Here is a 14,958-nt window from a genome sequence, read left to right on the forward strand (position 1 = left end):
ACTCCTTTCCTTTCCTTGCAGTTGGCTCTGAAAACCCCCCATTAAGAGTAATCCGCAAATTTGTATACCTGTTGGACCAAAGCGACTTGGATTTCCAGGAAGAGCTGGAGGTAGCCCGATTGAGGGAGGAAGTGGTGACCAAGATCAGGGGCAATCAGCAGCTGGAGAAAGACCTGAACCTGATGGACATCAAGATCGGGCTCCTGGTGAAGAACAGGATCACGCTGGAGGTCAGTGGGGTCTCTGGGACTCTTGGCTCCCAGAAGACAGAAGATGCTTGTATATGTGCCCACATCACTCTTGGTCCAGCTGAGCTCCTTTGGAGTCCAGAACGGGTGACCCAAAGTTTGTTTACCATTTTTATTACCATTTAATGATGCTCAGACAGAACTGACCTGGAAAATTCTTTGCCTTCCCCTCTTTGATAACATTTGGTAAGACTTCTTTATCATTCTCAAACGAAGTTTATATGAAATAAAACCTACTTACATGTGTCCCTTCATAGCAAGACTAAGGCCTTTCTATACTATAAAAGAGAAATTAAAAGATATCAATTTATAGTTCAGTCCGGTCACTCAGTAGCTTCCGACTCTTTGCGACCCTGTGGACTGCAGCACACCAGGCTTCCCTGTCCATCACCAACTCCCAAAGCTGGCTCAAACTTATGTCCATTGAGTAGGTGGTACCATCCAACCGTCTTATCCTCTGTCGTCCCCTTCTCCTCCTGCCTTCCATCTTTCCCAACATCATGGTCTTTTCCAATGAATATTCAGGACTGATTTCCTTTAGGACAGACTGGTTGGATCTCCTTGCAGTCCAAGGGACTCTCAAGAGTCTTCTCCAGCACCATGGTTCAAAAGCATCAATTCTTCATCACTCAGCTTTCTTTATAGTCCAACTCTCACATCCATACCTGACTACTGGAAAAACCATAGCTTTGACTGGACACAGACCTTTGTCAGCAAAGTAACGTCTCTGCTTTTTAATATGATGTCTAGGTTGGTTATAGCTTTTCTTCCAAGGAGCAAACATCTTTTAATTTCATAGCTGCAATCACCATCTGCAGTGATTCTGGAGCCCAAGAAAATCAAATCTGCCACAACTTATAGTTAAAAACAAATATTTCAATATGAAAATACATGGGCCTGATACCATTAGATGTGATAGAGTTGTCAGAGATTGGCCCCCTGCACAGAATAACCACAGATGGAGAGAGCTACAGACGAGACTGGTCAGGAGAGTGGTGGAAGTGTCCATGAATTCATTTTCCAAAATGGAGAACAGGGTAATAACTCCTGGGTGATAACTCCTTGAATGAGCAAAATGTGGTCTTCCCTCCACCCCCACCACTCGACGTGGAACTGCCGTCTTAGAAAACTAAGTTTAAATTAAAATTCTGAAGGATCTCTGTTGTGCTTATATGTAACATGATTAGATTATAGGCTCAAGCAGTTATACACTGAATTTTGACCTACATGAATGACCAGCAGGGCATTAAAAAAATCCAACCATGTGAGATATGACCCCGGCCCAGCCTACCGACAGCTGGACCGCAGAGCATCTGTCCTCCCAGCACCCACGCACTGGAAGCCAGCAGTGTCCTCCAGTCCATGAGATGTGGACCTACCCACACTGTTCCCAGATGACCCCTACAGAGTGGCACTTCCCTGACGTGCCTGGGTCTATGCTCAGTTCAGTTCAGTCGCTCAGTCATGTCCGACTCTTTGCGACCCCATGAATCGCAGCACACCAGGCCTCCCTGTCCATCACCAACTCCCGGAGTTCAGTCAGACTCACGTCCATCGAGTCCGTGAAACCATCCAGCCATCTCATCCTCGGTCGTCCCCTTCTCCTCCTGCCCTCAATCCCTCCCAGCATCAGAGTCTTTTCCAATGAGTCAGCTCTGCATGAGGTGGCCAAAGTACTGGAGTTTCAGCTTCAGCATCAGTCCTTCCAATGAACACCCAGGGCTGATCTCCTTCAGAATGGACTAGCTGGACCTCCTTGCAGTCCAAGGACTCTCAAGAGCCTTCTCCAACAGTTGCTCCCTAATAATGGCCTCTAAATAAATAACACTGTTTTGTATCTGTGAGAAACTGCTAGTGTCAGAGCTCCAAATACCATGTGAAAAGTGCTTTTATCCAAGGAAGGAGACTTCCAGGACAAGACCTCTCTCCGTGTCCCTATTCCCCTGCCATGTCAGTTTTCAGAAAGCCTGTAAGGAAGGCAGGGAAGCTGACCTTCTGGATGCCCTGAGAAGCCGACAGAGGTCAGAGGTGCAGAGTCAGCTTCCCGTGTGGATCTGGGAAACTGGGAGATGAGCAGTCAGAGGAGGCTACCAGCTCTGTGGTCGTGGGAGTGCCTCGCTCCTGTCTACCCACCTCACAGGGATTCCAGCAAATCACCACAGAGAAAATAAGGAAACCAGAACAATTCATAAGACAAGAAATGACCATCTTTCCTAAATATTAAGAAATAAAACTACACATTTAAGTTTTATGCATTTAACTCTATTTTCATTATTTTATCCAGAAAAACAATAGTACTTTGGTCTTTAAAAACAGTATATGTTCGTATTGTTCAACACACATGAAAACTTTTAAGTATAATATATTCCAGAAGGTCCCTCAGAGAATGCCTTTTATAGCCTTAAACTGCTGTTTTATCCTATTCCCATAAAGTCGTAAACAGGAAATGTCTTGCCTTTTAAAATAAAGGCTTAGTTGCAAAAGAGTAAATAATTGAAATATGTAGCTTGTGGAAATGCAAGCATGGCAGATTTTCAGATTTTTATGAGTGTTTAAGATGTTTTTAAAGCATTACTAACTTTTTTTCCTCGGATGTCAAGATTTTTATTTGCAAATAAAAAAAGCTGACCATGATTAGCTTAGAGAAGAAAAGAATTCACAAATACCAGAATCAATAAAGCATTACTACTTGACAGCATTATGAAACTTAATTCTTCAACTTATATTCTTCAACACCAAATATTTATCAAGCGCTGATTAAACTAGTGATAAGTACATACTCTTTCATCTTATCATTGATAGGATTTTTCATGTGATGATAAGAATAATACAGTTGGAATTTTATTTGCAGTGGTAAAATAGTGGGAAACAACCAAACCCCAAAACATCAAGTAACAGAATCAGTCCAACAAGTATGTTACAGAGCCACCGGGGGGAAAAAAAATCACTTCTGAAGAATATTTCAGGGCAGATAGAAAGGGTTGGAATATAATGGAGAAGAAAATAAAACAGTGAAATTTCTGTTATTGTAAAATATACAATTAAGGTAAAAGCGAAGAGGAACTAAAGAGCCTCTTGATGAAAGTGAAAGAGGAGAGTGAGAAAGCTGGCTTAAAACTCAGCATTCAAAAAACTAAGATCATGGGATCTGGTCCCATCACTTCATGGCAAATAGATGGGGAAACAATGGAAACAGTGACGGACTTTATTTTCTTGGGCTCCAGGATCACTGCAGATGGTGACTGCAGCCATGAAATTAAAAGACTCTTGGAAGAAAAGCTATGACAAACCTAGACTGTGTATTAAAAAGCAGAGACATCACCTTGCTGACAAAGGTCCGTCTAGTCAAGGCTATGGTTTTTCCAGTAGTCATGTATGGATGTGAGAGTTGGACCATAAAGAAGGCTGAGTGCCAAAGAATTGATGCATTTGAACTGTGGTGTTGGAGAAGACTCTTCAGAGTCCCTTGGACTGCAAGGAGATCCAACCAGTGGATAATAAAGGAAATAAGTCCTGAATATTCATTGGAAGGACTGATGCTGAAGCTGAAGCTCCAATACTTTGGCCACCTGATGTGAAGAGCTGACTCATTGGAAAAGGCCCTGATGCTGGGAAAGATTGAAGGCAGGAAGAGAAGGGGACGACAGAGGATGAGATGGTTGGATGGCATCACTGACTCCATGGATATGAATTTGAACAAGCTCTGGGAGTTGGTGATGAACAAGCAAGCCTGGCGTGCTACAGTCCATGGGGTTGCAAAGAGATGGACACGACTGAGCAACTGAACTGATCTGAAGCTGAAAGAAAAAAACAAAATTAGGCAATTTTTCTTTGCATGATAGAATTAATGGTTAATTAATTATGGTTGAGTCTTAGAATTAACCATATTTTTTTGTTTGTTTGTTTTAAACAATGAGCATGTGTTGAGTGAGAGAAAAGATTTTAAAGGGAAGTGACTTAATTCTTACAGAGCAACTCCAGCTCTCTGTAGTAACCCTGTGTCTTACTATTCTTTTAAATGGTCATTCCTGCTAGAAACCTCACCAAGTCAGTGGGCAAGTGAAACAGCTAACAGTGGTTAGAAGCAAAAGGAAGTTAGGAAAAAGAGACAGATAACTGAAGTAGAAGTTCCTGAGAGGCATAGGGAGGAAGAAATGTCTAGACTCTTAATTAGCTTGAAGGAAGACTGAAGTAGAAATAGAAGGGAACCTTGAATCACTAAAACGCCCACTGATGGCTGTACTGTATCACGTGAGTACAGACTTGTAGCCCAGGGCTACCTGATACCCAGGACTGAAATTTACTGCTTAATAAAGCTCCTTCATTGCTTATATGAACATGTTTCCTTAATGTCTCTAGGCCTTTTCTTTACTGGAAAATGTGCTAAATGGCTTACCTGGATTATTTTTAACCTTCACATCAACTCAGTAAGATTGCTATGATTAAGCCCATTTTATATATTTACGGAAACTGAGCCTTAGAGAGGTGAACCTGAGCGAGGTCACAAAGCTCCTTATGCTTTGTGGATACCCATACTTTTATGACTCCAAAGCCCAAGCCCTTTGTCCTAGTTCACGCCTTCTACAAAAGTGTGTATACATTATCGTATCACCTGCATGCAGATAGTACATTACCAGGGGGAGGGGAAAGATGGTGGCAATTAGGGCAACACTGAAAAGTGGAAATATTACGACAAGTTGAGTGCCATTGCTGCTTCAAACCAGCATTCCCCGAGATGTACAATATTTATTGATAAGAATTGTTGTTCAGTAGCTCAGTCACGTCTGACTCTTTTGCAATCCCATGGACTGCAGCACGCCAGGCTTCCCTGTCCTTCACCATCTCCTGGAGCTTGCTCAGACTCATGTCCATTGAGTTGGTGATGCCATCTAACCATCTCATCCTCTGTCATCCCCTTCTCCTCCTGCCCTCAGTCTTTCTCAGCATTAGGGTCTTTTCCAATGAGTCAGCTCTTTGAATCAGGTGGCCAGAGTATTGGAGTTTCACCTTCAGCATCAGTCCTTCCAATGAACGAACATTCAGGACTGATTTCCTTTAGGATGGACTGGTTGGATCTCCTTGCAGTCCAAGGGACTCTCAAGAGTCTTCCTGTTCCTGTCTTTACCAAATCTATTGATATTAATAATACAGAGGAATTTAGTTCTGCCCTAGAGCTTGCCTACCACCCCCTGCTCTCTCCTCTTCTGTATATGTCCAAAAATATGACCCTAAAGATGAAGTCTGCTACAAAACAAAGGAAAAGTCCCCCGTTTCCAGCACTAACCCCATTGAAAGTAGTTGGGAGGCCACGGGCCAGGGGGACAGTGATGGAGAGGTTGCAAGTACCAAGATTTTTTTCCTCTGTATATTTAAAATCAAGATAATCAGTTATCCCATGTATTTGGGAGAACTGTGTGATCTACGCATCACCCGTTATTTGAAGAGGAGAAGCCTGAGTTAGATGGAACTGTAAGCCAGTTAGTCTGGTGCTGTCTTAGATGCCTTGGGCTTCCTGATAGCTCAGGCTGGTAAAGAATCTGCCTGCAGTGCAGGAGACCCTGGTTCAGTTCCTGGGTTGTGAAGATCAGCTACAGAAGGGACAGACTACCCACTCCAGTATTCTTAGGCTTCCCTTGTGGCTCAGCTGGTAAGGAATCCACCTGCAATGCAGGAGACCTCGGTTCGATCCCTAGGTTGGGAAGATCCCCTGGAGAAGGGAAAGGCTACCCACTCCAGTATTCTGGCCTGGAGAATTCCATGGACTATATATTGAGGTCGCAAAGAATCAGACTTGACTAAGTGACCTTCACTTTCACTGTCATACATAGATAAGGATAGCAGGCCACTGCCTGCCTAGACTGTTCCTGAGCACCCACCTGGAGATAATTATGCTTCCTTTCTTCATCCTGAATGTATTTTTACATATTTGTGAAATAAGGGGGGAAATGTTGCCTTTTGGTAATTTTTATAGAAATGTAATCCCCACTTTCCCCATATAAACCATTAGAAGAATATAAGTAAAGGATTAAGTCAAGGTTGCCCCCACCTCCCGCCAAGCTGAGAATGAGAAAGAATAAAAACATAGATGTAGAAAGCAGTGGATGTAACTACATAGAACTACTTAATCTCAAAGCTCCAAGGGTTTTTCTCCTTACCTATGAACTGACCCCAGCTATGGGCGAACTTATCATCTTTCAGTCATTCAGACATGTCTGACTCTTTGCGACCCCACGGACTGCAGCACGCCAGGCTTCCCTGTCCTTCACCATCTCTCGGAGGGGCTGCTGCAGAGAGTCCTTTGGGGCTAAGAGCTCAAGGAAGCAGACAGACAAAGTTTTGGGAAGAACAACCTTCTTGCCACCTGCTCTCTGCGACAGTGACCCAATGTTGGGTGGCAGAGGAGGCATCCCAGAGCTGCGGCTTTCGTGTAAGACACGTGCCATCAGCAGGCCATGAAATCAGTTTAGTGTGTCGCTTCAGTCTTTGAAAATGGAATAGAATAAAAGCAAACTGAAGTATCAGTGCGTCCCAATAGTAAGAATGAGTATCACTTTGAATAGTATGTGGGGGTGTGTTTATCAATAAAAGATGTAACATGTATTTGTTACTGTGGATCTCCATAAAAATATTTGGTGGATCCTTATCTAAAGGACCTACCCTGGTCCATGACCCTTTAAGCCCCTTAAGGGGACACAATAGCCTGAGGTGACCACTTGACAGTGTTTATAGCCACACACTTTCCAGCCATCCCTGTAAATAGTTAAAGGAGCCTGACTGAGGATCTGAGAACCTTAATTTTGTTAAATACTTAGAGGCTTCCTTTCCCTTCCATCTCTAATTTCTACATCGCATATTTCTGCAAGAGCTTTTATAGATCGAAATGATAGAATTCCTTCTTTTAAAGGTTACAGTTTAGCAGTGTTTAGTATAGTCCCAAAATTGTGCAACCCTTACTTCTATTTGATTCTAGAACATTTCATTACCCCAAAAAGAAGCACCCCCCCCCAAATGTTCTGGAATTAAAAACTGTGGTGATGGTTGCACAACCTCGTGTCTTTATGGAATACCGCTGAATTGTACTCTTTGAAAGGACAAGTTTCATAATATGGGAATAATATTTCAATTTTTTAAAGTTGAAAAAGGAAAAACATCCATATTCATTAACATCATCACCTATCACTCCAACCCCCAGCCATGGCAACCTTTAATCTGCTTTCTGTCATGATAGTTTTGCCTGTTCTGGGTCATCACACACACATGGTCTGCCATGACCAGCTTCTCTCCCTTAGCCTAGTATTTGTGTTGTAGCAAGAATCAGTACTCATTGCTCTACTGAAAATAGCATTCCATTCACATTTTCGGCCCATTAATCAACTGATGGACACCTGCATCGTTTCTGCTTTTCAGCTGCTGTGAGCATTCATGTGCACATGTTTCTCTGGACGTAAGTTTGCAGTTCCCTTTGGCATATATCTAACGGTGAAATTGCTGGGTCATGTAGTAACTTGTGGGGGCTTCCCAGGTGGTGTAGTGGTGAGGAATCTGCCTGCCACTGCAGGAAACACAAGAGACACAGCTTCAGGCCCTGGGTCAGGAAGATCCCCTGGAGAAGGAAAGGGCAGCCCCCTCCAGGACTCTTCCCCGGGAAATCCCATGGACACAGGAGCCTAGTAGGCCACAGTCCGTGGGATCACAAAGACTTGGACACAACTGAGCGCGCGTGCATAGTAACTTGTGTTTAACTTCTGAGGAACGGCCGAATAGCTATTAATGTTGAACTTCTCTTCATGTGCTTATGAGCCATTTATAGATGATCTTTGGGAAAATCCTTTGCCCATTTTTTAGTTATTTGTCATTTTATTTTTAGATGTAGGAGCTCTTCATAGTGTACGGTGGATGTGAGTCTCTTACCCAATTTGCAAACATTTTCTCCCACTCTATGGATTGTTTTCTTTGATAGCGTACTTTGAAGCACAAAGATTTTACTTTCATGAAGTCCACTTTTTGTTGTTGTTGTTGCTAGTGCTTTGGGCGCTGTAGCTAAGAAACCGTTACCTACATATACAAAGATGCATGTGTGAGAAGGTTCACTGCACTCTCTGAAATACTAATAAAATGTAAAGAAACTGTTCATCGAAAGGAATAGGATTAAATAAATTATGATACACACACCCCTAAAAGAAACCATTGCTTAATCCAGGGTAGCAAAAGCTTTTGTCTAGGTTTTCTTGTAAGAGTTTTCTGGTTTTCGCTCCTCTGTTTAGTTGTTTATGATCTCTTCTGAGTTAATTTTTGTTTATGGAGTGAGGTAGGGGTCTGACTTCTTAATTTTTGGACCTGGATATTTAGTTGTCCCAGTATCATTTTTCAAAAAGACTGTTCTCTCCCTATTTAAGTGTCTTGGAGCTTACATTGCACGTTTGAATAAATGCATACAGCTTAGGAGAACAAATATTACAAAAGCCAAACTTACCCACGATTTGGATTTTTCTTAATGTGTTTAGCACTCTCTGGTCCTTTGTTTCTTCATGAAGGAATGTGGAAAATTGATCTTTCCAGCTATGTGTGTCTTAGGGTATCTGTGAAGGGAGTTGGGGGGGGGGTGGAGAATACCAGAGTAAAAAGTAGTAATTCCATAAAAAATTTTTTTCCAGGATGTAATTTCACACAGAACCAAACTGAATAAGAAAAAAGGTGGAGAGATGGAAATACTGAATAACATGGACAACCAAGGGATCAAAAGTTTGAGTAAGGAGAGACGAAAAACACTGGAAACGTATCAGCAGCTTTTTTATCTTTTACAGGTGAGGATCATTTCTTTCACTGTGAGTTGTGGGTAAATGCTATGCTCCGTGTTGATGGTTTACAACAGATCTTCTCCCATGCCAAGGCTATGATAGTTTACACATTCTGAGCGCTACTAAGTACCAAGTATTAATAGGAGCTTCATGCACATTTTCTCATTTTAATTCCTACTACAACCCTGGGAAGCTTCCGAGAATAGCTGATTGTTCTTCTCATATCACATGTCAGAAAACTGAGGCACAGCCAATGGTGATGAAAGGGTACTGGGACCCTGGCAGGCGACTTAAAGCTTGTCCTGCTTTCCATGACTACGTCATGCTCCAGTTATCAGCACAGATGATATAAATCTACCAGTAACATAAGCAGATGCTGTCAAACATGGAAAAATTAACTACGTGAAAAACAGATCCCTGCCAGAACCAGCCTGCCCTTCTTTTGAGGAAGGGGCTGGGGAGTTTGGATTAGGGAAATAGGATTCCTTTTTTCTTTCATTATTTCCGTGACATCACTCTTCTCTAAATGAACAGTAATTTTCCATTGCTTCCAGAGTGTGGGTGAGAACTCAGCTGAAGTGGTTGCCGCTGGACTCGGGTGGACCAGTTTTATTTGTTTGTTTGCTTGACCATTGATTAACCTCATCCACCCTCCAGCACATACAGTGAGTCCCTAAGGGAACAGTGAGAGAGAGAGACAGGGCCTCCCCTAGGACGAAAACTTTCCCCGTCCGGTGTCCCTGGGGCCACTGCTGGTGGCTCTGATCCCGTCAAGGCGTGGAGATGCTTGAAATCTTTGCTTGAGGATCTCACTGGCATCACGTGCACAGAGAACACATTGCCGAAACCCTAAGTGAGGGGTAGCTGCCCCACTGAGAGAAGAGCTTGATTTTGGTAGTTGAGCGTGCTCTGCTTAGAATGGACTGGAGCACAGGTGTAGTACCGCAGATGTCCACAAGGTGGCGGCATTGAAGGAAAAATGGTGAAACAAAATGTCCTTGGAATCCTCTGCTTAATGACAGCTTGCTTTCCAGAAAGAAGAGGGCCTCACTAGGTGGGGAAGATTTCTCATCTGCTGATATTAGGTTAATGTTCATCCACCAGCTAGAAATTTGATCTTAGGCACTTATCATTTTTGACATCTGTTAACTTCCAAGCGTATGAAGCTGCTTCAGGATTTAGTTTTCCGATGTTGAATTTTGGCAGAATTTGTGACATTTAGGAAGGTAAAAATTTAGTCATTCACCTAAAGATCCCCTGGAGGAGGGGATGGCAACCCACTCCAGCACTCTTGCCTGGAGAATCCCCATGGACAGAGGAGCCTGGCGGGCGGCAGTCCCTGGGGTTGCAAAGAGTCAGACACGACTGAGTGACTTGGCACGCACACGCACACTAAGATTTGTATAATTTACGCTGCTGTGTAAATGGAGGCTCACTAATGGAAACGAGAAAAAGCACTGGAACATGTTTAGGATAATTCCACAAGTTTTATTCCCTAAACTATCCAAAATGGATAGAGCCATAGCGTGACCATTCCGTTGTATCGATTGAAGTGTCAAAACACCATGATTTTTCTTTACCTTTTCTTCTCTCTGCTTTGGAGACATTAACCCAAGACTAATGAGGAAACTAGAGAGAAGCAAATGGGATGGGCCTTTCACCTCTGGAAATTCTTAGGCAGAACAGCAGGCCAACTAGTCCAGGTTTTGCTGTGGGCTTGTGTCTTCAGGGTGAGCTTAAATGTAAAGTTCTTAGGTCATCTGAGAGGAGTGAGGAGCGGGCTTCTTCGGCTGTAACTTTCCTTTCGTAAAAGCCCGTATCTTATATGGGAAAAGAATCACCCCAGAACTCTCAGAAAGTTCTCCTGAGCGCCTTATTTATAACATTTCAGCCAGTCATTACAAGCTTGAGAACAAATCTAAGTAGTAAGCTGAACTAGAATTCGGGTTTTCTTAAAAATTTTAAAGCTGAACTTCTTGAGAATATTAAATACTGGTTTCCCATGTGTTTCTTTTACATGAAATACGAAAGAAAAGGACAGTTTTCTTTTCTCACTGAAAGGAAGATGAAGAGTAAGACTTGCGCATTTCTCTGTCACTTTAATTTTCTTTTCTTCTAACCTCCATCTGATTAGTGTAATGCCTCCAGAAAAACCACATCACCACAAAGTCTGGCGCTATAGCTCTTGAACTCCATCTTCAGCTGAGCTCCTTGTCAATTTTTTTTTTTTTAAATTCTTGTCGATCTTTAAAACTCGTCCATCTTTTTTTTCGTATCAGTTTCTTCTGGCATTTTCCCCATGACCTACCCTGAACTACACCCTTCGGCCTCTTGGCCTCGCTCTTCCTTTCTCATGCTTTGTAAAACATCATGGCCGGGCTTCCCTGGGGGCTCAGTGGTACAGAATTTGCCTGCTGATGCAGGAGACACAGGTTCCATCCCAGGTCCATGAAGATCCTCCAAGCCACAGAGCAGCTAAGCCCATGCACCACAGCTACAGAGCCTTCACTCTGGAGCCCGTGCTCTGCAAGGAAAGAAGCCACCACACTGCAAAGCCCGTGCCCTGGAACTAACAGTAGCCCCCGCTGCTTACTGCAGCTGGAGAAGGCCCACACGCAGCAACACAGGCCCCGCCCAGCCACAGATCAAAGGATCTGTAAGATAAAAAGAAGTCATTTAGAAAACATAAAATATTTGTTAAACCATCACGGCCATCCCACTGTCTGTCTTACATCCTTTGCATTTGCTTTCTAGTCTCAGAATATAGACTGTGTTGATTCATTCACCGGTCCTTCTAAGACAGTCTCTATAGCTCAGCCCTTGATCCATTCTTGCCAGTCTCTTCAGATAGCTCAGCCACCCTCTCTCTCTTCTTTGTCTCTACAATGAATATTAATATTTGTATTAATGCCTTCAAATGGTGAACAGTGAAACGTATTCATAATGCAATTATACTCCATAAAATATGACATGATATAGTATAGAAAATTTAAATCCTACCATAACTTTCTATTATAACTTCCTATAGTGATGTTATTAGCTGCTACCTGTCTTAATATGAGCCAGAAATTCTTCTGTGTGCCTCATACATAAGAATTCATTAAAGAGTAAAGAACTGGGTACTCCTCTCTGCTTTCATAATATAGTAACATACAGTCTTGTGGGGGGTGTGTTTCATCTTCTCTCTTTAGACCAATCCTTCATACCTGGCTAAGCTGATTTTCCAGATGCCACAGAACAAGTCAACTAAATTTATGGATACTGTTATTTTTACCCTGTACAATTATGCTTCCAATCAGCGAGAAGAATATCTACTCCTCAAGCTTTTTAAAACCGCTCTGGAGGAAGAAATAGCGTACGTATATATGTAAAAATACCAACACGTTTTGTTAGTGGTAGATTTCTCTGATTTACTAACATGAGAGCTCACTCATTGGAAAAGACCCTGATGCTGGGAAAGATTGAAGGCAAAAAGAGAAGAGGGTGGCAGAGGATGAGATGGTTGGATGGAATCACCAACTCAATAGACAAACTCCCAGAGATAGTGGACAGGGAGGCCTGGCGTCCTGCAGTCTGTGGGGTCACAAAGAGTCGGACATGACTTGGTGACTGGACAACAATTAGAAGTTATTTATACGTGTTGAAATGTATCAAATTTCTTAAGACATTTCTACATCATAGATATATTAAAGTACAACTTTCTCCTTTTCTAGTGCTGAATTAACTTTTGATTTTGCAAGTGTACAAAGCTTTTTCGAGTCAGTGAGAGGGAATCCCCTGGTGGTCCAGTGGTTAGGACTTTGTGCTCCCACTGCCGAGGGCCTGGGTTCAATCCCTGATCAGGGAACTAAAATCCCACAAGCCATGCTTGTGGCCAAAAAAAAAAAGAGAGAAAAAGAGAAAAAAGTCAGTGAGAAAAATTAACTTCATTAAAATGACGTGAGTAATAAAACCATAATCAGAGGAGGATAATGATCTCTGCTAAATAGTCTTTCCATCTTTTGGAACTTAAGCTGCTTTTTACCAATTTATTTTCTGACTTAGTTTATATTTAAAATCTGTAAAGAATGGGGGAGGGGGGAACACCCCGTAAGAAATACCTTTAGCTTTCCTTCCTTCTGGATGCCTTAAGCAGTGCTAATCTCATGGGTCTCCAGAGCTCTTAGCCAGGCCCCTCTGCCCGCAGGGTGTCTATAAGGCATCAGGAGAAACAGCAGTGCTATGCAGTAGAACAAGGTAAGGACTAAATGAATGGCGTGAACAGTGTCAGAGGGATGGAAAGAAAAGTTCCAATTAGGTCAACTGAAAGAGATTTTATGAAAGAGAAAGGAGTTGACCCAAAAGCTTGAAGACAATCTACAGTTTTTATAAAAAGAAATGCAAGAGGGAAGTAAAGCACCACGGAGAGAGAAACAGCATGGGCCAAGGGGGAAGAGAGGAAGTAGATGAGGGACATCCCTGGGGGTCCAGTGGTTCAGACTCTGCATTTTCACTGCCTAGGGCCCGGGTTCGATTCCTGGTGAGGGAACTAAGATCCTGCAAGCCGCACAGCAAGGCCAAAAATGAAAAATAAAGGAAGTAGATTAGTTTCGCCAAGAGGTAACTTAATCAGTGACCACCAGGACATGAGGGTTGGGCCAGATCATCGGAGACACTTGAGCAGAGGCCCAAGTGCAGAAGCTCTTGTTACTCTTGTTTTTGACAGGAGTTTTTAGATTGATCTCCCACCTGCGTATGAACGGGATGAATTGGAGCTACACAGTTCAGGGAAATGGGGGAGTGAGAAGGAAAAAGGCACAGCTTAGATTTTCAGCATGCTGAGTCTAAGTTTTAGGTGTAGAACATGTGGACGAAACTACCCAGCAGACTATTAGAAACTCAAGACTAACTCCCAGGAGAGAGGTGGGGAGCATCACACCGGTACACCGCCACCCAGTATCATCATTATTATCTAGGTCCGCTTTCAGTTCATCCCTGCCTTCTAGATTGGAATTCAAGCTGAGAAATTACTTGTAGATTCTTAAATTTCTCGACTAAGAAACTCATCATATACCTGAAACTTAACACAACGTTGTAAACCACCTCTACTCCAACAAAAAATTTAAAAACAAACACTCATCTTCCAAACGCTAGCTTTCTCTTCTTTATTTAATTGTGGGAGTGGTAAATTCTGGGAACCAGCTGATTTAATGGACACGCAGGCTTCCAGTGACTCCAGACAAAGCAGAGTTAGGATTTGCATTGTAGACCCTACTCTGCAGGTCCTGTTCACCCTGCAGACCTCCGGCCAGATGCATCAGGCACGTTGTCTAGTGATGACGGCAGATAGAACGGTCATACTTAGTGTGAAAGCTTTACTCTGACTTCCCGCAGGTTTCACTCAGGTTGTGATACCCAAGACAGCATGTCACCCAAAGGTCTCCCTAGACTCGGGTGTGCTCACCAGATAGAGATGGGAGATAGCTTCCTTTTAAATCACACTGCCTTTGATTGTCAACGGGCTAAAATACAGCCCCCTTCTTCCCCACCCCCATCCCCTGTCCAAAGCCCTTGTCTGTCAGAATATGCACTGCTTAAAACTCAGTTCGCAGAAGCGAGCCACTTGGTGTGGTTTGGGCTGTTTTCAGATCCAAGGTGGACCAGGTTCAGGACATAGTCACTGGGAACCCTACGGTCATCAAGATGGTCGTCAGCTTCAACAGAGGTGCCCGGGGGCAGAACACGCTGCGCCAGCTCCTGGCTCCGGTGGTGAAAGAGATCATTGATGACAAGTCCCTGATCATCAATACGAGCCCCGTCGAGGTGTACAAGGCCTGGGTGAACCAACTGGAAACACAGACTGGAGAAGCCAGGTAGCGAAGCCAGGGCAATGCTGGTCTTCAGCGCTGTTTTATCACTTCTATGTGTATACT

At 43.1% G+C, this 14,958-nt stretch overlaps 1 protein-coding gene across 1 annotated transcript in view; it reads left to right on the plus strand.

Annotated features, from left to right (window-relative positions):
* The window catches only part of IQGAP2 (IQ motif containing GTPase activating protein 2), a 307,479-nt gene that overhangs the window by 257,478 nt on the left and 35,043 nt on the right, over nt 1–14,958 (plus strand). The window contains exons 21-24 of the mRNA XM_069595343.1: nt 22–230; nt 8,903–9,052; nt 12,238–12,401; nt 14,674–14,898. Coding sequence (XP_069451444.1) covers nt 22–230; nt 8,903–9,052; nt 12,238–12,401; nt 14,674–14,898 — 748 coding nt within the window. The remainder of the gene's footprint in view (nt 1–21; nt 231–8,902; nt 9,053–12,237; nt 12,402–14,673; nt 14,899–14,958) is intronic.

The sequence above is a fragment of the Ovis canadensis genome, chromosome 7 (assembly GCF_042477335.2).
Source record: "Ovis canadensis isolate MfBH-ARS-UI-01 breed Bighorn chromosome 7, ARS-UI_OviCan_v2, whole genome shotgun sequence".
NCBI lineage: Eukaryota > Metazoa > Chordata > Mammalia > Artiodactyla > Bovidae > Ovis > Ovis canadensis.